Source organism: Podarcis cretensis (genome assembly GCF_951804945.1).
Source record: "Podarcis cretensis genome assembly, chromosome: 9".
Taxonomy (NCBI): domain Eukaryota; kingdom Metazoa; phylum Chordata; class Lepidosauria; order Squamata; family Lacertidae; genus Podarcis; species Podarcis cretensis.
In genome coordinates, this window is record NC_137178.1 from 11,060,227 (window position 1) to 11,084,469 (window position 24,243).

At 47.8% G+C, this 24,243-nt stretch overlaps 1 protein-coding gene across 1 annotated transcript; it reads right to left on the minus strand.

Moving 5' to 3' along the window:
- Positions 1-14,306: 14,306 nt before the first annotated feature.
- LOC307223789 (16 kDa beta-galactoside-binding lectin-like) lies at positions 14,307-21,834 on the minus strand (the record flags this gene model as incomplete). Its single annotated transcript, XM_079990092.1, has 4 exons — positions 21,779-21,834; positions 20,247-20,326; positions 17,748-17,919; positions 14,307-14,471 (listed from the first exon to the last, which is right to left on the minus strand). Exons 1-4 carry the CDS (start codon positions 21,785-21,787, stop codon positions 14,307-14,309), a joined length of 426 nt encoding a protein of 141 aa, XP_079846218.1. The 5' UTR covers positions 21,788-21,834.
- Between the last annotated feature and the right edge of the window lie 2,409 nt (positions 21,835-24,243).

Here is a 24,243-nt window from a genome sequence, read left to right on the forward strand (position 1 = left end):
AGTAAACTTATTGAATATTTAAAGGAGAATTGTAAAGAGGTCAAGACACTAGCAGGATTGACATAATACCTTCAAGGTATAATAGCACTATTATGAGATTGATGTGCGCGATAGAAAGGGGTTAAATATACCAATTGCAGGGAGGGAGGGGAGTCACGACTCGGCAGAGTCAAAGGGAATGTATGGCATTAATATGGTTTGTTGGAAAAGAATATGTAAGGAAAACAATAAAAACTTACTTGGGGAAAAAAGTCAATATGTTCCTGAACTCCAAAGTTCAGGAATGATTTGGTATACCCCATATTGTATGTCTCTGTGGTTGGAAGTCTCTGTCCCTTTGGAGACAAACAAAGGGGTTTGTTGTTGTTTTATTTGTACCTCACTCATCTGATTGGGTTGCCCCAAGCCACTCTGGGTGGTAAGTTAGATTCTGTTTGCATTTAAGTGAGAATTCTCACTTCTCAAACTAATACATTAACTGAAACACCAGAATCCTTCAAGCTTTGCATTTCTCCAAATTTTGTGACGCAGTTCTCAGTGGCGTAGCGTGGGTTGTCAGCACCCGGGGCAAGGCAAGTAATTTGCACCCCCTAACCCGTGGATTTGCACCCCCTAACCCGTGGATTTACGCCCCCTAACCCTAATCCCAGATGTTGCGCCTGGTGCGGCCACCCCCCCCTGCACCCCCCACGCTACGCCACTGGCAGTTCTCCAGCCAATGTGGTACAGAAATGCGTATATTGTGACTGTAACAAAAAAAGGCATGATATTAGGGAAACCTTCATGCAAAAATCTGAATGTTAAAAATCTGCATACAAAAGTGTGTGTGTGTTGTGAGAAATTTGCACAGATATACTGTTGAATTTTCATGGGGATATTTTTTTCAGTGTAGTTTGCTGTGGAAATCTAACTGGACACTGTAAAAAGGAGAGAAACCAAATTTGACAGACTCGTCCTACTGGACCAACATTCTCTGATCAAGGTTGTTGTGCTTGTGCAACACTTGTGAAGAACCTCAAATGAGAATAACAAGTAAGAAAATCAGGATGTAACCCCCAAAATTAGCTCTGGGACACCATAAATCATACACCCATTGCATTTAAGAGAGTATTCTCTGAAGGGCTGGGTTGATTCCTGTCCAGCCCAAAGCTCAACTCTATCTGCAAGGAACTGAAAAGGGCATGTAAGTACACCCCCAATATCTAAAATAAGTTTAAAAATAATAGCTGGGGATGCCTAGGCCCAAATTTGCCCCAAATGAGGGCAAATTGTAAGCAAGCACAATTCATTACATTGCACAACATCATTGCTGATCACAAGACACATCTGTTAAGGCACAGGTCTGAGCTTCCAGATTTCCATCTTCGCGGAACTTGAGTCAACATGCTGTTGCCTTATTATCTTAAACCGGCAGGCTTTTCGATAATTGAATTAATAAACATCCCTTTAATGATGCCTCCAGAGATTCTGAAAAAATGGCAAAAATGGCAAAGTGATCTTTTAACGGTCCAGGAAAAGCAAGCATATCTGGGCAGAGTCAAAGAAGCAGTTGTTTGTGGAATAAAACACCTTGCAGCAACAAAGCACCTTCAGAGAAGGAACGGATTGTTTCCCAGGAAGAGTTCTGCCTTGCCTTTGCTGGAATCTTTTGGCAATCTTTGGAACATTATCACCCCCTTGGGAATTCAACACACAGGAAGAGGAATGCACCTGCAAGCTTACGTCCACTTTCTCTTCTTCTTCTATTTAACCCATGGGTAGGTAAACTAAGGCCTGGGGGACGGATCAATCCCATTTGCCTTCTAAATTTAGCCCACGGACAGTCCGGGAATCAGCGTGTTTTTACATGAGTAGAATGTGTGCTTTTATTTAAAATGCATCTCTGGGTTATTTCCCACCCGGAAACCTGTGTCCCCACTGTGGAAGGACATGTGGATCCAATACTGGCCTCCACAGTCACTTACGGAATCACTGTTAAGACCGTGTTCATGGATGTCAGAGCTGCCTCTAGGTCCCAGCTCACAGAGGACCAACGCTAGGCTGTAGTTATGTACAAAAGTCTTTATTGAGGTTCAGTTTCCATTTTAAAGCCGCAGCGCGCAGCTCTACGTCTCAACCCTAGACCGGCGAAGTCCCGTCTGAGTCTCCACCCCTTCCACACCAGTTTAAGACTCTCGCTTTGCTCCACCTCTTCCTAAGTTCCTTTCTCCTCTGGGCCCTCCTGCCCGCTAGGGTTTCATCCTTTCTGGACTCCTCTGACGCTGACCCTGATGATTCTTCCCCCTCCTTCCGGCGGGCTTTAGGACCTGGTTCCCTATCCGGGCTACCTTCTGTGCCGCTCGCCTGTACATTTGAACTTGGCGCGCGCGCCCAGCCGGCAACTTTCCTCTTGACCGTTCCCTCGCTCTCCGATGGAGGCGTGGCCACCCCTGACTCATCTTCTCTCGCTGGTGGTGAATATGTGGGCTCTGATACCTGGGACTCCTCCCCCCCACTACGCTCTGGTGGGGAAGCTGGTCCTGATTTCCAACTGCTGCTCTGGGAGTCCCCGCTGGCCCCTTGTTTCTGGGGTGTCCCCCTTGGGTCCCCCCTTGCCCTGCCCATCGGCGCCCCCTTCTGTGAATCTTCCGATTCGCTGGAGAGGCTCACGGAATCTATCGGGCTGCTGTCATCTTCTCCTACGCTGCCCTCGGATTGCTCCCCCTCGCTCTCCATCTCCTCTCCTCCCTGCGCGCCCGCTGAGTCCCTGACAATGGAAGACAATCTTACTTGGCTACGAGGGATTGCCAAAGAAGACGACAACAACAATATTCCCTGGAGGCTGGAACTGCCACCTCCTTGGCAGACCCCTCCATGCCACGTCTACAGCAACCTCTTGTCAAATAAGAGGCACTGCATGTCCCTTCTCACCCTTGTTCCCTGTTATGTACTAACCTTGGACCCTAGAACAATAGGCAAGTAGGATCCTAGAATGCAACAACTGATTGGCTTGCAGGGGAAGACCAATCAGGCTCCAGGAAGAAGTTAATCAGCCTCTTAGGCTGGTAGGATCGTAGAATGCCTAGTGTGGGGCTCCGAGGAGAGCTTGGCTGTCTGGCTGGTGTACAGGCCACCTAGCGCACCAGCAGCCACCCTGTCAGGCCTGCTGGAGGCGGTGGCCGGCTGGGCCTTGGAGTTCCCTAACCTATTGGTATTGGGAGACTTCAACTTCCATGCTGATGCCACTCCCTCCTCACAGGCTCTGGACCTGGTGTCTTCCATGGTGACACTAGGGCTCTCCCAGTTTGTTTCGGGCCCCACACATCAAGCAGGCCACACGCTGGATTTGATCTTTGGCGCCGGTATAGATGTGATCATGTCTCCTTCGATGAAGGTGCCATGGTCTGATCACTACGCTCTGAAAGCCAGGATTGACTTTCCACCCCCACCCTGCTTAGGTGGCGAGCCGATTTGGGCTCGCCCGCAGAGGCTGATGGACCCTGATAGATTCCGTCAGGCCTTGCGGGACCTTGCTCCCCCTGGCGACTCATTGACTGAGCTTGTTGAGGGCTGGAATACCCAGCTCCTGGCAGCCATCAATGAGATCGCACCTAAGCGCCCTCTGCGACCCCGCAGAAACCGGGCTCCCTGGTTTACCAAGGAGCTTCGGAAAATGAAGCGGGACCTCAGACGGCTAGAGCGAGTATGGCGGGGTGCCCGTGACGGAGCCTCAAGAACATCTTATAGGGTTTTTATGAAAACCTATGAGATGGCAGTGAAGGCTGCTAAGAAGTCTTACTTCTCGGCCTCCATTGCATCCGCTAGCTCTCGCCCGGCGCAGTTATTTAGTATAATTCGGTCTTTAACGTCCCTTGAAGGACAGCCAAATTTAAATAACAATCTGACACACAGCTGCGAGGCATTTGCGAGCTTTTTTGCGGAGAAGGTCCTGTTGCTCCGCCATGACCTCCCTGCCAATTTGGATACAATAAAGGAACTGGAGGCCCCTCGACTGTCCTCAGGTCCAGTATTGGACCACTTTGACCGGATATCTCCAGCCGATGTGGACAGACTCCTCCGAGCTGGAAAGCCCACCATCTGTCCTCTTGACCCGTGCCTGTCATGGCTGATTAGAGCGTGTCCAGACAAGGTGCGGACCCCCCTGGGGGATATCATCAATTTGTCCCTTGGCACCGGGATATTCCCAGGGGAACTGAAGGAGGCAGTGGTGCGTCCGCTCTTAAAGAAAACATCATTAGATCCCTTAGATCTATCCAATTACCGCCCGGTCTCGAATCTTCCATTCCTGGGTAAGGTGATTGAGAGAGCGGTTGCTGAACAGCTTGGTAGGTTTCTGGGTGAAACATCTGCTCTGGATCCATTCCAGTCCGGCTTCCACGCTGGTCATGGGACTGAGACAGCTCTGGTCGCCCTAACAGATGATCTCCGCAGGCAGCTGGATCGAGGCGGGTCCGGGCTGCTGATTCTTCTAGACCTGTCAGCAGCCTTCAACATGGTCGATCACAAACTCCTGGACCACCGCCTTGCCGACGTGGGGATCCAGGGCACAGTCCTTCAATGGCTGCGCTCGTTTCTCTCTGGTCGGGGACAGAGGGTGGCGCTCGGGGGAGAATTGTCATCGCGCCACTCCTTGGTGTGTGGAGTGCCTCAGGGTGCGATTCTCTCCCCGATGCTTTTTAACATCTTTATGCGCCCCCTCGCCCAGCTTGTCCGGAGTTTTGGGCTGGGTTGCCATCAGTATGCTGATGACACCCAACTCTATCTGTTGATGGATGGCCATCCTGACTCGGCCCCAGACACACTGGCGAGATGTCTGGAAGCTGTGGCTGGATGGTTACGTGGGAGCCGGTTGAAGTTAAATCCTTCGAAGACAGAGGTCCTCTGGCTGGGGCGGGACGATATGGGATTGAGGGGGCAACTCCCATCTCTTGCGGGGGTGCAATTAGTGCCAGCACCGTCCGTTAAGAGTTTGGGTGTAATCTTCGATACCTCCCTCTCTATGGAGGCGCAGATTACAGCTATAACAAAGGCGGCATTTTTTCATCTCCGCCAAGCTAAGCAGTTGGCCCCTTATCTCTCTCGCCCTGACCTAGCCACTGTGATCCATGCGACGGTCACCTCCAGACTGGATTATTGTAACTCGCTCTACGTGGGGCTGCCCTTGCGACTGACCCAGAAACTCCAGCGGGTGCAGAATGCCGCGGCGAGACTCCTTATGGGGTCTTCGCTGCGAGATCACATTCATCCGGTACTATACCAGCTGCACTGGCTCCCGGTGGAGTACAGGATCAGGTTTAAGGTGCTGGTTTTAACCTTTAAAGCCCTATACGGCCTAGGACCCTCGTACCTACGGGACCGCCTCTCCTGGTATGCCCCACAGAGAAACCTACGGTCTGCAAATAATAACATCCTCAAGGTCCCAGGCCTCAGAGAGGTTAGGCTGGCCTCAACTAGAGCCAGGGCCTTCTCGGCTGCGGCTCCAATCTGGAGGAATGCTCTGTCACAAGAGACTAGGGCCCTGCGGGACCTGACAGCTTTCCGCAGGGCCTGCAAGACAGAGTTGTTCCACCAGGCCTTTGGTCAGGGCGCAGCCTGACTCCCTCCTCTGGCAACCTGCACAGAATTTTGTTTAATCGGTTGCCATTAATTTGATTTTAATTAATTTTTAGAATGGAATATTTTTAGAATGTGTGATTACTTGATTGTTTGATTATTTGATTGTTGTTAGCCGCCCTGAGCCCGGCTTCAGCTGGGGAGGGCGGGATATAAATAAAATTTATTATTATTATTATTATTATTATTAACTGATTGGCCTGCAGGAAAAGACCAATCAGGCTCCAGGAGGGAAGCAGAATCAGCCAATCAGATGGGACTCATGGTGTAAATAATGTATATAAAGACCTGAGGTTTGGGGGAAAATTAAATCACTGTTTTACAAGCTGCAATAAAGAGCATGAAATCACTACAGGACTCCGAGTATATTTCACTGGCGACGAAGGTGGGATCCATGTAATCATCATCCCCACCCCCCCTTGATCCTGATGTAGATCTTCACTCACCCCGCTTCTTCCCCGACAGGGCAGGGGGACACCATTTTATAATTCCCCTCAGGTGCCAAAATGTCTCGGGACAGCTCTGCCTGTCTCTTATTCCACATTGCTGATGATGGCTCTTCTCCACCATGTGTAACATTACTTTATTTGCCCCATTCTCTGTCCTGCACTCACTTCTAAAGCCCCGCCTGTCAGCTCACTGTTCCGAAGGATGTTTCCTAGCATTTTAATCTCGCAGTGGATCTGGCAGCCTCCACTTCACAGAATATCTGCCTCTAAACACATTTAGCAACATTTATTCGAGCAGAGACTTGTGCCCTAGATGCATATAGTGAGATCAGTCAGGAGAGCATGAGACTCTCTGTCAAGCCCCACATTGGGAAAAAAATCCCTGCATTGTGGGGATTGGACTTGATGACACTCAGGATTCCTTCCAACAGTTCTACAATGTTATGTTTTTTATAATAATACTAATAAATTTTTATTTATACCCCACCCTTCCCAGTTCAAAAACCGGGCTCAGGCGGCTAACAACAAATTTAAAACACTATACTGGAAGACACAAGATCTACCCACTCTGGAAGAATGGCAAATGAAGGTGATGGACTATATGGGACTGGCAGAAATGACCGGCAGAATCCGAGACCAGGGAAAAGAGTCGGCGGAAGAAGACTGGAAGAAATTTAAAGACTATTTACAGAAATATTGTAAAATTAATGAATGTTAGAATGATGTTGGACAGAAATTAAGTGGTTTCCAGATGTAATGCTTAAGAGAATATGAAAAAAAAAGGTTTAGAAATAAGTAAAAACTAATGGTGAGGATTTGCTGAACTAACAATCTGAATTGGAATACAAAAAAGGGAGGTATGAGGAGGTCTGGGAAATAAGTTAAAAGAAAATAAGCAATGGAAATTCTATGTGTTTTTAATTGTTTTTATTTTTGTATTTTTGTATTTTTCTTATTTTTTCTTTTTCTTTTATATTGTATTATTTCTGAAAATTTTCATAAATATTCTATAAAAAAAACAAAACAAATTTAAAACACTTAATTATAAAAGCAGCATAAAATACAGTATAAAAACATGAATAACAATAAAATTCAAAAATCAAAAATCAATTTAGGGGAAATAAGCATTAGATAATCCCCAGGGCAGGAGACGCGGGTGGCGCTGTGGGTTAAACCACAGAGCCTAGGATTTGCCTATCAGAAGGTTGGCGGTTCGAATCCCCGCGACGGGGTGAGCTCCCGTTGCTTGGTCCCAGCTCCTGCCAACCTAGTAGTTCTGGTTCACCAGAAGCAGTTTAGTTATGCTGGCCACATGAGCTGTACGCCGGCTCCCTCGGCCAATAAAGCGAGATGAGCGCCGCAATCCCAGAGTCGGCCACGACCGGATCTAATGGCCAGGGGTCCCTTTACATTTACGTTTAATCCCCAGGGCTAGCTGGCTGAATTGGTCCTACTTCGGCCAGCGAGGAGGCCAGGGGAGAATTAGCTGTGTGGTCTCAGAGCAGGTGATCTTTGTTGTGACGTGGGGTTTGTGATTTCAGCTCTCTTGACATAATATGCTGGAGACAGTTCTCTAGTAACACTTCTTTATTAAAGCAACAACACTGAGACTTGAGGAGGGGAGAGCTACATTTATAGGGACAGGGAACTAGCTAGAAAGGATACATTTTGGAGGGAACAATATCAGGCAATCACAGTCCTGCCTTTTGGAGGAAACCAATAAGACAGAGGATCCAAATACAGCAGCTTAAATGAACCAATAGTAGCTGTACCCTCTGGAACCAAAAGGCAGTTACTTTACCCTAATGCAATTACAGACAATAATAATACAGATATAAAATCCTTTGACTCAATACACAACACCCCTCCCCCCCTAGTGAGCACAGCAGACGTAATCTCTCAGGTACTGTGGGGTCCTACAACTTCTACTTGATCTCCTGAACAGGTGTTGCCGGTTCTGGATTGGGTGTCACCTGTGGTAGGGGGGCTGCTATAGGGGTTTCGTCAGGAACAGATGGAGTCCCAGACATCTCAGGGTCCCCTACCTGTACCTCGTCATCCTGAGGACTAGCAGACCCTGGTTCATTTGCTGAAGCCCCAGAGGTTCATTTGCACCTCTGGGCCATTTTCACTCTGGTCTTGCAACTCTGCGTCGTTAGCCAGGGATGAATTATCAGACTCCTCCCTGCTGAGCGCCCGGCGCCTCAGCTGATCTATATGTCTCTTCCAAACTTGCCCATTTTCCAAGGTCACATAATAGGACACAGGTGCACTAGCCCGGGTGACCACACCAGCCACCCACCGCGAACCTCGTGAATAGTTCCTCACCCAGACCAGATCTTCAGGGGCGAAATACCTTGTTGTGTCAGTCTCAGCCTGGGGGTTTGCTCTTGAATTACGGTTTGGCATTTTATCCGGGTGGACATAATCCAGCACCGTTACCAATCTTCTACCCAACAGCAGCTCAGCTGGCGACTTGCCCGTCGCAGTACACGGCGTCGCATGCTGCAAAAATAACATTCGCGCGATGTGAGCTGACCAGTTACCCTCCATTAAGCACGCAATGGATTCTTTGGCTGTTCTTACCATGCGCTCCGCCTGCCCATTGGAGGATGGGTCTCAGGTAACCCGTGGGTTGCAAACAGCTGCCTCAACACCTTGATTACGGCAGCTGATGCCATGCTAGGGACCATCGCCACTTCTAACCATTTGGAATATGCATTGACGATAACCAAAAAGACCTTCCCCTGGAATGGCCCAGCAAAATCTAAGTGCAGCCGGCTCCAGGGAGATCTGGACTGCTCCCACCAGTGAACTGGTGCTCTGGCCACCTCTGGCCGCACCTCTTGGCATGCCTTGCATGTTCGTACCCATTGTTCTATGTTCTGGTCCATTCCAGGCCACCACACATAACATCGGGCTAGCGACTTCATCCTGACCATTCCCGGGTGTCCTATGTGAAGCGTCTCAAGAACCCTGTTTCTCAGTGGTGCTGGGATGATCACCCTATCTCCCCACAGGAGACAACCCTTATGCATGGATAACTCGTGCTGCCTTGTCGCATAAGGCCTGAATTTGTCTTCATGCGGACCACCTGGCCACCCCCTCCCCACCCAAGTGAGCACACGGGAGAGAACAGCATCTTTCCTCGTTTTCTCAGCAATATCAGTAGCCGTCACAGGAGCCCCCGGAAGTGTTTCCAGCATCATTATGTGCTCCGCTGGAGCAGGATCCTCATTGCTCCCGCCAGGAAGGGGCAATCGACTCAGCGCATCAGCGTGGCACAACCAGCACATGGGTCAAGGTGTACTGGAACCCGTTCAGGAATATAGACCAACGCAACATTCTGGGGGAGAGAATTTGTGGCGTTTGTTTGTTCGGGTTGAACAACCCCAACAGTGGTTTGTGGTCCGTTTCAATGGAGAAATGATGACCGTACACATAATCATGGAACTTTTTGATTCCTGCCACAATTGCAAGCGCCTCTTTGTCAATTTGAGCATAGTTGCGCTCCGTGGGCGACAACGTACGGGAATAGAAAGAGATGGGCTTTTCCGACCCATCCGGTTCCCTATGACTCAGCACCGCCCCCAGGCCGTATTGAGAGGCATCACATGCCAGGACCAGCGGCTTCGATTCATTATAATGAGCAAGGACGCTCTTGCTACTCAGCATTCCTCGCAAGAAGTCAAAAGCCTTCTGCTGCTCCTGCCCCCATCGCCACACATTCTTTTTCTGCAACAGTCTATGTAATGGTTCAGCTACCGAAGCTTTCTGGGGTAAGAATGAATGATAAAAGTTAATAAGTCCCAGGAATGACTGCAACTCCGTCTTGTTCTGTGGTCGTGGTGCCTCGATGATGGCCTTAACCTTAGCATCTGTGGGGTGGATGCCTGATGCATCAATTTTAAACCCCAAGAATTCCACAGTTGGCACCCCAAAACTGCATTTTTCCTTTTTTAGTTGCAACCCCGCCTCCTTGAACTTGAGCAACACTGCATGGACACGCGCAACCAGTTCCTGTGGGTCTTTTCCAGCAATCAAAACGTCATCAAAAAATGGCAAGACCCCCGGCAGACCTCTTAACAGGCGTTCCATGAGCCCTTGAAAAATCCCTGGGGCCACACAAACTCCAAATTGTAACCTGTTAACTCTGAACGCCCCTTTATGTGTGACAATAGTCTGTGCTTCCGCTATTTGTGGGGTTACTGGCAGCTGTTGGTAAGCTTGTGCCAGGTCAATTTTGGCAAACACCTTGCCCTCAGCCAGTTTAGCCAACAGATGTGATACGACTGGAATGGGGTATGAGTTTCCCCTGAGTGCCTTATTGATAGTACATTTGTAATCAGCACAGATCCTGACTTCCCCATTTGCTTTAAGGGGTGTGACGATTGGAGTCTCCCACTTAGCGGAGTCCACGGGTGAGAGAACTCCCTGCTTGACCAATTTATCCAGCTCTGCTTCGATCTTGGGTTGCAGTGCAAATGGCACTCGCCTTGGTTTGAGTCGGATTGGGGCCACCCCAGGGTCCAATTCGAAGTCAACTGGGGGCCCTTTATAACAACCCAGTTTTCCATTAAAGAGACCAGCCAATTCTTTGCATAATGCCTCGCTCATCTCAGGGCAGGTTTGGATTGAATTAAGCCCTGATATACTCAGTCCCAGGGCGGGGAACCAGTCAGTGCCCAGGAGACTGGGGCGACTGCCCTTCGCAATCACCAGTTTGAGTACCGCCTGTTTGTCCCGGAACTGTACTCTCACGGCACACATTCCCATGACATGGATGCGGCCCGCTGAGTATGACTGCAAAGTTGCCGGGAAGGGCTCCAGAGGGGGCAACTTACCCCTGGGGAAGAATGTCCTCGCGGTCTGGTCTGACACGATAGTGAATCCAGATCCGGAGTCCACCTCCATGTCGCATAGCTGACCCTCAGTCTTCACCTTGACGTGTGCCTTGCCTTGCGCTGGAAACTGCACGACCCTCCCGTTGATCTCCATTACGTAGTGGCAGTCCTTTAGAACATGGTTTGCTGTGGGCGATCTGCGATGCTCCAGTCTAGGTGCTCCAGTCGCTCCCAACGCCACCGATCTACAGACCCTGGCGATGTGACCTGTCTTTCCGCACGTCCGGCACATAGCATCCCGGAAACGACAACTCTTCCGCTCATGGTTTCCGCCACAACCAGGGCACCTGCCTCGGTGATCTTTGCGCACTGTGCAGGCCTGACGCACTGACTCGACCCCACGGACTGGGCTCTGGCTCGGAGTAGCCTCTAGCTCGTCCATGGCATGCGCAACTTCTATCTGTGGCTTAGGGGCCCTGCGACTGGCATCAAGCTCCTCTCTTTCATAATTCTCCATGGCGGTGGCCTCCTTCAAGGCTGAAGCAAGGGTAACCTCTTCTTTGGCCATGATGCGTCTTCTGGCTTTCTTGCTGCTCAGACCACCGATAAACCGATCCAGGACAGTCTCTTCCAGATCTTGGAAGTCGCAGTGCTGAGCGAGCTTCTGCAGTTCAGCTAGAAATGCAGATACAGACTCCCCAGCACGCTGCTGCCTCTTATGAAACTCCATCCGCCGGGCCATCTTGGTCTCAGTAGGCGCTAAATGGCTTGTTAGGCAGGCAAGAATATCTTTGAGAGATGTCTCACTTAGCTTCGCTGGGGCAAGCAATGCCTTGGCCAGCGTGAAGATCTCAGGCCCACAGTAGCTCAGGAATGTGGCCCTTCTTTTGCTGGCATCGGTGATCCCTTGAGCCACTGCGAAAAACTCGAAGCGTTCGACGTAGTCTTCCCACGTGTGGGGCCCTGATGGCTGGAAGGGCTCCAATACCCTTGGACTCTCCATTGTCCTGTGCGCAGGGTCGTCTTCTCAGCTGGCCAGTGAGTCTTGTTCTTAGCTACAATCCGGACTCTGAGGCAGGGCTGCGTTTAACCGCTCCTCAGCATTCCGGATCCCAACCTCGTCGCCAGTTGTTGTGACGTGGGGTTTGTGATTTCAGCTCTCTTGACATAATATGCTGGAGACAGTTCTCTAGCAACACTTCTTTATTAAAGCAACAAGACTAAGACTTGAGGAGGGGAGAGCTACATTTATAGGGACAGGGAACTAGCTAGAAAGGATACATTTTGGAGGGAACAATATCAGGCAATCACAGTCCTGCCTTTTGGAGGCAACCAATAAGACAGAGGATCCAAATACAGCAGCTTAAATGAACCAATAGTAGCTGTACCCTCTGGAACCAAAAGGCAGTTACTTTACCCTAATGCAATTACAGACAATAATAATACAGATATAAAATCCTTTGACTCAATACACAACAATCTTCATAAAAGGGGAGGGGGAGGGAAGAGAAGGGAAGGGAAATAAAAGATCAGGCTAAATTCAAATTAAAGGCCAGGTGGAATAGCTCTCTTACAGGCCAGACGGAAGGAGGTTAAATCCTGAAGGGCCCTAGTTTCATGGGACAGAGCATTCCACCAGGTTGGAGCCATCACTGAAAAGGCCCTGGCCCTGGTGGAGGATAGTCTGACTTCCTTAGGGCCCGGGACCTCTAAACTATGGTTATTCATGGACCTTAAGGTCCTCTGTGGGGCATACCAGGAGAGGCGGTCCCGTAGATACGAGGGCTGGAAGCTGCCCAGAGTGGCTGGGGCAACCCACTCAGATGGGTGGGGTATATTATTATTGGTAAGCCTTCAAATGAACTCCTCCCGACTACTTTATTTTTACTTTAAAACTCCCCAGGGAGGTGGTGCTGACGAGAGGGTTGTTTAGCTCTCCCACATCGAAATATAAAAAGCAAGTCCTTTAATAAGACCTGCAACTTGCTTCAGCCAATAGGTGGCACACTCAGCATTAGTTATTAGCAGTTATGTTTCGGAAAACAAGAACACACCTTGTAAACTGCATTTTAGGGGAGCAAAAGGAACTAATAGTAGGCTTCTTTGACTCTAGAGAAAAGAGAAAGCAGCAGCAGCGACTTGGCCTCGCTTCTCTCAAAAACATAGCAATGCATTTGTAGAACCAAATTGAATGATATTTAAGATACCCTCCCATTTATACTGAACTGCCACAATTCAAGCAGAAAGTCACAGAAGAACATCTAAGTTTGCATGTGCCATCACATGCAAGCCTTAGCTAACTAAAGAGGACAACAAAAATCCAAAAAAACTGCGGCTGAATCCCGTTTTGTATGTTTGATGCAGTTTTGCACAGTAAACACACCACCCCTCCCACTTCAGATGAGAACAACCTTTGATGCTGCTTCGTACAGAGGGGGGGCCTCTATCAAGATGGCCCCCAAGAGAGAGAAATGTTTGAAGTCAATGACTCAGGAAACCCCGGCAGAGGGGATCATGGCTTCCTCTTTGCTGTCAACCAAAAGCAAAAGAGCATAATCCCAAAGATGTTATAAAATACAGGTGGGGACCCTCAGGACAGGGAGCCAAATGTGGCCCCCAGGACCCTCTTATCTGGCCCTTGGAAGTATGCCTAGGCCACAACCCTCACCAACCCATCAGATGTCAAGGAAACAACTATCTGACTTTTAAAAGACATCTGAAGGCAACCCTGTTTAGGAAAGTTTTTAATGTTTAATGCTGTCTTGTGTTTTTAATATTCGGTTGGAAGCCGCCCAGAGTGGCTGGGGAAACCCAGACGGATGGGTGGGGTACAAATCATCATCATCAATTTTATAAGAAATATGTAACTGTGCGGTATAAAGTAATGGATAGATAAACTGGAAGTCAGTTTTAAATTTCAGTATCAGGAGTATTATAATTATGTTAATCTTCTTGTATCTTATAGTGTGGTGGTTGGTTTGATTTTTCTGTTATTTGTTCGTTTGATTGTATGTTTGTTTACTTGTGTGTACGTCTCATTTCTCATAAATGTATTTACCGGTATTTTAAATTAAGATATATTAAAAATATATAATATAATAATAATAAATTTATTATTACTCTGTATTCCATGAGTTTTGCCTGCCTTCAATGTGTCCTTGAAATCTGACCATTCCTCTTGGTGTCCTGGATATAGGACCAGAGAAGGTTGGGTGAGTGTGCAGAGAAACCTGAAAGGTGAAATTCCCATGCGTTGGGCCTCTGACCCAATCAACTGCTCCCACATGGCGGCCCTCTGGAAGCTGTCTAGACAGAATGAGGCCCTCAAAAAACGGTTCACCATTCCCATTTTAAAATCAAAACATGCGACGCGGCCTTTCTCTGAATAACACAATTGAATTTATTCATCCACAGGACGAGGGGGGACAAGTTTGAGGACTCTGAGGTTAATGTCTCCTTGCACTGCTATGTAGCTGATGACATCCAGGCCCACACGGTTGGGGAAGGTATATTCGTGGCCCTCTGCCAAGACTTTTATCTCTGAAGAAAGAAAGGTGAAGGAGATCTGAAAGAAGCAGAAGGAGGAATCACAACTGGCGTTGGACACGAAACACTTTTTACAAAGCCCTATGGCGTTTGAAAACTTCTAGCAGAATGGCAGTCATTCTGGAGACGTTCCGACTTGACCATTCAGCGTCCAGGTCTTGTGCAAGAGCATCATGAGTTGCTTTGACTGCAGGGCTCTTCATGGTGGCTGAGTTTGTGCCCTTCCAAAGCCCAAGAGCCAGACTTGTCTTAACTCTACATGTTAATAAGGTAAAGGTAAAGGTAAAGGTACCCCTGCCCGTACGGGCCAGTCTTGACAGACTCTGGGGTTGTGCGCCCATCTCACTTAAGAGGCCAGGGGCCAGCGCTGTCCGGAGACACTTCCGGGTCACGTGGCCAGCGTGACAAAGCTGCATCTGGCGAGCCAGAGCCGCACACGGAAACGCCGTTTACCTTCCCGCTGGTAAGCGGTCCCTATTTATCTACTTGCACCCGGAGGTGCTTTCGAACTGCTAGGTTGGCAGGCGCTGGGACCGAGCAGCGGGAGCGCACCCCGCCGCAGGGATTCGAACCGCCGACCTTTCGATCGGCAAGTCCTAGGCGCTGAGGCTTTAACCCACAGCGCCACCTGCGTCCCTCTACATGTTAATACTACATGTTAATACTACCCATTAAAAGACTGTACAGCCGTACCTTGGAACTCAAATGCCTTGGCTCCCAAACAAATCGGCTCCTAAATGATTGAAACCCGGAAGTGAGTGTTCCGGGTTTTGTTTTTTGTTTTTTTGTAAATATTTATTAGAGTTTCCAAATTGATAAAAAGAAAACAAAAAGAAAAACAAAAATACACAAAAAATGACAAAAATACCGAAATACAAAGTTAAAAGAAAAGAAAAAGTTAAAATAATTTCCATTTTTTTTTTCCATTAACTTATTTCCCAGACCACCTCTCACCTCCCCCTTTTGTATTCCAGTTCAATCTTAACTCAGCAAATCCTTATATAACTTATCATAACTTATTATAACTTATTACTCAACCTTTACATTACAGCTGGTAACCACTTAATTTCTGTCCAACATCCCTCTAATGTCCATTTATTTTGCAATACCGCTGCAAATAGTCTTTAAATTTCTTCCAGTCTTCTTCTGCCGACTCTTTTCCCTGGTCTCGGATTCTGCCGGTCATTTCTGCTAGTCCCATATAGTCTATCACCTTCATCTGCGAGTGTTCCGGGTTTTGAACGACTTTCAGAAGCTGAACGTCTGGCGCAGCTTCCAATGGACTGCAGGATGCCTCTGCAGCCAATCATAAGCCGCGTCTTGGTTTTTGAATGGTTCCAGGAGTCGAACGGACTTCCGGAACCCATTCTGTTCGAGAACCAAGGTACAGTGGTGCCTCGCAAGACGAAAAGAATCCGTTCTGCGAGTCTCTTCATCTTGCGGTTTTTTCGTCTTGCGAAGCAAGCCCATTAGCGGCTTAGCGGCTTAGCGCTATTAGCGGCTTAGCGGATCAGCTGATAAGCGGCTTAGCAGATCAGCTGATAAGCGGCTTAGCGGCTTAGAAAAAGGGGGGGGGACTGGCAGGAACTCGCAAGACATTTTCATCTTGCGAAGCAAGCCCATAGGAAATTCGTTTTGCGAAACACCTCCAAAACGGAAAACCCTTTCGTCTAGCGGGTTTTCCGTCTTGCGAGGCATTCGTCTTGCGGGGCACCACTGCATGACTGTACTGAGGCCATATTGCAACACTTATTCACACAGAACCAGAATAATCCAGAATAACACTGGGGGTGGTGGGTATCATTATATGAATGTGAACCTGGTTAGTAGCTTGTTACAAAAAAGGGGGTCTTAAGTATGTTTTATTATCATGAGCACAGGCAAAAAGTACAATATGATAAAACGTTAGATTCAATAAAATTTGCAAAACAGCCCTGTACTCCAACTAAAGATTGGGGGTGGGGACATAAAGGTAAAGGTGTAAACCCGGGCCCCATAAAATGCCAGCTAAGGCCTTTGAATGTTAGAGACACACCTGGGGAAAAAGCCCTCTCTCCCCACCAAAGAAGGGTCGCCAAGGAAGAGCTAAGGGTCCAGGTAGGTTCTGTGTTGCAATTCTAGCTGGATTAAAAAGGTTAACTGTTAGGTCTAGTTGCGGATGACTCTGGGGTTGCGCCGCTCATCTTGCTCTATAGGCCGAGGGAGCCGGCATTTGTCTGCAGACAGCTTCCGGGTCATGTGGCCAGCATGACTGAGCTACTTCTAGCGAACCAGAGCAGCGCACGGAAATGCTGTTTACCTTCCTGCCGGACGTACCTATTTATCTACTTGCACTTTGACGTGCTTTTGAACTGCTAGGTGGGCAGGAGCAGGGACCGAGCAACGGGAGCTCACCCTGTTGCGGGGATTCGAACCACTGACCTTCTGATCAGCAAGTCCTAGGCTCTGTGGTTTAACCCACAGCGTCACCCATGTCCCTCTAGCTAGATTAGGGGATCATAATAGCCAAAGTATTGTTAGGGCAGCTAGCAGGATGGCCTAGGAGGGTTGGTTGACTTGGTGTGAACTTGTGAGTTTAGGACTGTCTACACCAACCTCAGGGACGTGGGTGTTGCTGTGGGTTAAACCACAGAGCCCAGGACTTGCCGATCAGAAGGTCGGCGGTTCGAATCCCCACGAAAGGGTGAGCTCCCATTGCTCAATCCCTGCTCCCGCCAACCTAGCAGTTCAAAAGCACATCAAAGTGCAAGTAGATAAATAGGTGCCGCTCCGACGGAAAGATAAACGGTGTTTCCGTGCGCTGCTCTGGTTCTCCAGAAGCGGCTTAGTCATGCTGGCCACATGACCCGGAAGCTGTACGCTGGCTCCCTCGGCCAATAAAGCGAGATGAGCGCCGCAACCCCAGAGTCGGTCACGACTGGACCTAATGGTCAGGGGTCCCTTTAACTTTACCTTTTCACACCAACCTCATCTTCCAGATGACAAGTCCCATCAGCCTGAGAAAAACAAATCTGGAAGGCACCAGCTTGGCTAAGAAACAGCCGGGAAGGTGAGATCTTAGAAGAAGACACACAGTGGGGTTCCAGTTCTCCTGTACATAGGCACTCCAAGTACTGTTGGACTGCTGGCCCCATCGTGCCTGACCACTGGGCAAGCTGGCTGGGGCTGATGGGAGTTTGGAGCGCAATGTCACCTGGAGGGCCACAAGTTCACCCCCCCCAGCGTACCTCCACCATAATGGAACCAGGACTTGCAGAGAAACCACCCACCCACCCCACTTCTGCCAAGTGCTCACCTTGACTTTGCCGCCTTGCTCAAAGGGAAAGAAGTTTAGTCTCTCCTCTTTCCCCCACTTCCCCAGCTTCTTGAAATTGCAGACAATGACGTTCACATCGGTCTGGTAGTTAAAGCGGGGGTTGAAGTGAAGGACGACGTTTTCACAATCTTGGCCCAGATTCACAACAAAGCTTGGCGAGGATAACAGATACGAAGCAAGGATACAGAGTGAAACCAGCAGAGCAACTAATACAGGCCCCCAGTACCAGGTATTGATATATGGCCTATGCAGCTAGGACGTCTTCAGCCCAAAGATTTAGGTTTCGTGAGAACTCTTCGCTATAAAGCAAAGTTCTAGATTGCAGAGAATACAGTGGTACCTTGGGTTAAATATGCTTCAGGTTACCAACTCCACTAACCCAGAAATACTACCTCGGGTTAAGAACTTTGCTTCAGGATGAGAACAGAAATCACACGCTGGCAGCGCAGCGGCAGCAGGAGGCCCCATTAGCTAAAGTGGTACCTCAGGTTAAGAACAGTTTCAGGTTAAGAACGGACCTCTGGAACGAATTAAGTACTTAACCCGAGGTACCACTGTAATGAAGTCTTTGTTTGCCTGGAGCTGAATGTATATCCTGGGTAGGCAAACTAAGGCCTGGGGGCCAGATCTGGCCCACTCACCTTCTAAATCCGGCCCGCAGACAGTCCGGGTATCAGTGTGTTTTTACATGAGTAGAATGTGTCCTTTTATTTAAAATGCATCTCTGGGTTATTTGTGGGGCATAGGAATTCGTTCATTCCCCCCCTCCCAATATAGTCCAGCCCCCCTACAAGGTCTGAGGGACAGTGGACCGGCCCCCTGCTGAAAAAGTTTGCTGACCCCTGGTGTATATTAATGGGGTGGCAAGATAGAGCCTACTCTCTGCTTGCTGTGGCTTCCTTCTGTGTAGCTCTTAAGTTACTTAACTCATGCCAACCTCCCAACCCCACATTCACCCTTAAATAGCTTCTTATAGAATTGTAGAGTTGGGACCCAAAGGATCATCATTCTAGTCCAAACCCCTGCAATGTAGGACTTACAACAACCTTGCAATGTAAGCTGGCATTCTTATCCCTCCACCGCAGATGAGGGCTAACAACTTGCAGAAAGTTATGTCCAGGGTGGCTGTCTACCAGCTCCATCTGGTGCGCAGGCTGAGACCCTACCTGCCCGCTGACTGCCTCCATCAGAGTGTGCATGCTCTGGTCATCTCCCGCTTGGACTACCACAATGCACTCTATGTGGGGCTACCTTTGAAGGTGACCCGGAAACTACAACTAATCCAGAATGCGGCAGCTAGACTGGTGACTGGGAGCAGCTGCCAAGACCACATAACACCGGTGTTGAAAGACCTACACTGGCTCCCAGTATGTTTCCAAGCACAATTCAAAGTGTTGGTGCTGACCTTTAAACCCCTAAACGGCCTCGGGTCATGTATACCTGAAGGAGCGTCTCCACCTCTATCGTTCAGCCCGGACACTGAGGTCCAGCGCCAAGGGCCTTCTGGCAGTTCCCTCACTGCGAGAAGTGAGGTTACAGGGAACCAGGCAGAGGGCCTTTTCGGTGGTAGCACCCGCCCTGTGGAACACCCTCCCACCAGATGTCAAAGAGAACAATAACTACCAGACTTTTAGAAGGCATCTGAAGGCAGCCCTGTTTAGGGAAGCTTTTAATGTTTGATGCATTACTGGATTTTAATGTTTTGTTGGAAGCCGCCCAGAGTGGCTGGGGAAGCCCAGCCAGATGGGCAAGGTATAAATAATAGATTATTATTATTATTATTATTATTATTATTATTATTATTATTGGGACCGAGCAGGGTAAGCAGAACCTAGAGAAAAAATGGTCAAGGGGGCTATGTGTTCCCCACCTGCACATGTTTTAAAGGATTGGCAGATCAGCCGTCCCAACTGTATTTTGTTGGTTAAAGAACATCTTTCCGCAACCTGGTGCCCTTCAGATGTTTGGGACAAGCCCTAGCCAGCATACCCAGCAGTCAGGGGTGATGGAATTTCAGTTCTGGAGGGCACCAGGTTGGGGAAGCCTGATCTAAAGGGTGGGAATGAAACCAATGAGTTCAGATTGCAAGGAGGAAGATTTCATGTGCACACTAGAACAGCAAGGAGGGGGATTAACGTTTTCCAGGTCAGCGCAACATGCCAGAGGCAAACATTGGTTGCAATTTTTACCTTTGTACAGTGAGATAATTTCTATGCAGATTGTCACACCTCTCTGCATCTGAGCAAGAGGCATATCGGAGTTCAAGGACACATTCCAGCCAGGCCAGAATACTTAGGAAGGGTGTGGAGCAGGGCCAGGGAAATATGCAGTCCGAGACAGTTCTGAGGGCCAGAGACAGAGAGAGATGGAGGGCCGCATCCTGCCCCAAGGCTGAGGTTCCTCACCACTGCAGTCCTGATAGCAACTGCCTCGTCTTGGTGTGTCCTGGGAACACACTTCCCCGCCTTCTCATCTTACCTTTTGGCATCTTCCCAGCACCTCCCGTTCACTAGAATCGTGTCTCCATGTAGAAGTTGAAGGTGGGTAGCAATCAGCTTCTACGGCAGGGGAAACCAGACAGATTTTCAACCATAGCGATAGCATGGTGAGATTTAGGAGAGACAGAGGAAAGGAGAGGGGAAATTAGTGCTGTTACAATCTTTGGCCAGGAAACAAATTGAGCCCATGAGTCATGGGTGGAGAAGACTTCCTAATTTCTACAAGACAGGACCAAAGGATGCAGCCAGCAACAAACAAATAGACAAGAACATAGGTAATACAGTGGTACCTCAGGCTACATACGCTTCAGGTTACAGACTCCGCTAAGCCAGAAATAGTGCTTCAGGTTAAGAACTTTGCTTCAGGGTAAGAACAGAAATTGGGCTCCAGTGGCGCAGCAGCAGCAGGAGGCCCCATTAGCTAAAGTGATGCTTCTGGTTAAGAACAGTTTCAGGTTAAGTACGGACCTCCGGAACGAATTAAGTACTTAACCAGAAGTACCACTGTATCTCATTTGTCATAGGGGGGCAGAGCAGGGTAAACTACACTAAAGTTTCCTACAATCAAGCAGTATATAAATTTTATGAAATAATAATTAAAAAATGACTTCACTCACTGGTTAAAAACACTGCAAGGCAGCAGGAGCCAGGCTAACATTACCTCGCAGAAATTGCTTAGAAGGGTACCTGCACCTTTTGCTCTATAACTTTCCTTCTAGTAGGCTAGAGATTTCTATTTTTTAGAATAGAAGCTCAGAGTCTGGGCCCCCTCACAGGCACCTGCCTTGGGCCGTTTGAGCATGAAAAGCTACATTTGCACACCTCCATCCCCTAAAATCACATTATACTTGCTTCTCCCACAGGTAAACCTTTGTTTGTAAGTTCGGTGGGACCCATCTTTTCAATTTATGCTGGAAATTACCACGCATTTTGATAATACGGTCTCTTCATTAACAGAGGAGAGAAAAAGATTCCATTGAGCACATGGTTTGATAATATGGACAGATTAGCTACATATGAACGAATTGCATGTCGACGCAAATTAAGAATGGATAAATACGAAGAAATCTGGAATGAATATTTAAGTGATAAGGCGGATAGTGGGGGGAAGTGGGGGGAGGAGAGAGAGGTGGGGAAATATTGTTAAAAAGATGCAGTCATAGGTATATCAGTGTATTTAAATCTGAATTGTCAAATTGTGTTATTATTGGTTTTTGTTGTGTCTTTTGCAGTTGTTGTTTGCATCAAAAAAAGATTAAATTTTAAAAAACAAACAAAAACAGAGGAGAGTCCCACTGACAAAATGCAAAAAAAGAATTTAGTAAGAAACCAGAAGCAAGAAGACAGGGAAGGTTAGAAGTGCCACACATAGATTGTTTCCTAGCTGATAACTATTAACTTATTCCCAAGCTGATAGGTTTCCAGTCCTGTTCAGTGTCTGTTGCTTGTATTACCACCTCAATACCAACAGTCTCCTAGTCTTACAGCAGCAACAGAGAACCCGGGACTCACCGTCTCCATGATACAATCTCGCAAGTAAGCAATACTTTCTTCTCTCTGAGATTCAATAAATCAAGCCACTTCCAACTGCTTTTTAAAAGGTTTAAGCAAAGACTCCCCAGCTGCCCTTAAATATCTGGGGAAATTGCATCACATGACAAAAAAGGTTATCCTCTGAGTGAAGACCGGCAGAAACGCAAGGAGGAAAAATCAGTCAATGGGGTGGGAAGCTAGCGGCTTTCAAATGAATGGAAACACTAATCGTAAACTCAAACAGCTGATGCTACTTCTTAATGTGCAATTGATCTCAGCAGCCTCCTGCCTTGGGCTCCTTGAAATATCTGGTCATTGCTTCTTTGATTTGATTTGAATTTTGGAAAGCAGCACAAGCAGCAAAGGCCGGCTAGCCAGTTAAATTAGATTTAGATGTAAATAGCTTTTATGGGCCTGCAGCAGCAAAGTGCTCCTGATTGGTGGTGCTGGAAGCTGGTTCTCTGCTGTAAACTTTTAATTTCAGCAGGCATTTCTGGGATACAGCAGAAAGAAGCAGGAAAGCTTAAAGAGAAAGCAAAGCACAAAATGTAGAAGGGCCACTTGGCTTTCTGTTCTTAGGTTCAATAACCATTTGGTGGCTGATATTCTCTCAGCACAGTGGACATTGCAGTCTGTTGCTTATTCCAACAAACTTTATGGGCCCGCAAAAGCACTATTTTAAACACAGCCTTAGCTAATTTCTCTGATGAAAATGGGGACATCCTCTTCTCCCTCGGGAAACCCAGCCAGATGGGCAGGGTATAAATAAATTATTATTATTATTATTATTATTATTATTATTATTACTCCTGCATTAGATCTCGCCAAACACATAGATTGAATACACACATCTACATCGCCTTGAGCCAATTACAAGCACTCCAGGTAACCTACCTAGCTGGAGTGTTGTCAAGAATAAATGTGAAGAAGGGAATAAATGTGGGAAGGGATCGTATACAACAGCTTCCGCAGATAAATGGAATGAAATCAAATTTTAGCTGAAAGCTGCCTTGAGTCGCTGTCAGGGAGAGAGGTAGAATATACTGTAGTAATAGTAATAATAAAAATGATGGAAACTGTGAGAATGCTCAGGAACATACCAAAGAGTAAATCCTATTGAACTCAGTGGGAATTAGTTCTGAGTAAAAATGCTTAGGATTGCAGTATAAAGCTACCCAGTCTTTACCCAGTTACCTGGGAGTAAGCTCCATTGATTACAGTGGGACTTACTTCTGAGTAGACAGTGCACGGCTCCATTTGCAGTGCCGGATTTACATATAAGCTAAATAAGCTATAACCTAGGGCCCCACTCTTTTGGGGGCCCAGAATTTTTTTAAGGAAAAAGAAACTGGATGTACATTTCCAAAATAGAAGATAAAAAACAAATAAAATAAAACCTACGGTACATACAGCAACAGTGTTTTGTTTTGTGTAGGCTCCTGTGATGTAAGTAATGGGCCCCGCCTGCTAGCCTGCTCCCTAAAATATCATGGGTTTGCTCATTTCTATATATAAGGTGTCTACAATCTGCATATGCAAATGGCTTTAGATACCTGTTAGGTCCATAAATTACCATATAGCATATATTCAATACAAAAAAACAGTGATAATTGGTTGTTGACAAAGGACAGTTGGACATTTTATTTGTTTGTTTGTTTGTACCCCACCCATCTGGCTGGGTTTCCCCAGCCACTCTGGACGGCTTCCAACAAAAATTAAAAATACATCAAAATGTCACACATTAAAAGCTTCCCTGAACAGGGCTGCCTTCAGGTGCTTTCTAAATGTCAGGTAGTTGTTTATCTCTTTGACATCTAATGGGAGGGCATTCCACAGGGCAGGCGCCACCACCGAGAAGGCCCTCTGCCTGGTTCCCTGTAGCTTTGCTTCTCGCAGAGATGGAACTGCCAGAAGGCCCTCGGCCATGGACCTCAGTGTCCGGGCAGAACAATGGAGGTGGAGACACTCCTTCAGGTATACTGGACTGAGGCTGTTTAGGGCTTTAAAGGTGAGCACCAACACTTTGAATTGTGCTCAGAAACATACTGGGAGCCAGTGTAGGTCTTTCAAGACTGGTGTTATGTGGTCACGGCGGCCGCTCCCAGTCTAGCTGCCGCATTCTGGATTAGTTGTAGTTCCCGGGTCACCTTCAAAGGTAGCCCCACATAGAGCGCATTGCAGTAGTCCAAGCGAGAGATACCTAGAGCATTCACCACTCTGGTGAGACAGTCCATGGGCAGGTAGGGTCTCAGCCTGCGTACCAGGTGGAGCTGGTAGACAGCTGCCCCATATAAAGGACCCCATTACCTTCAGTAGTTTAGGGCCTCATCAAACCTAAATCCAGCCCTGACTGACTGGCAGAGCCTGTCCAAGGTTTCGGATGAGGGACATTCCTAGTCCTACCCGGAGAATTGAGCCAAGAATTGGACCAGGGACCTTGTGCA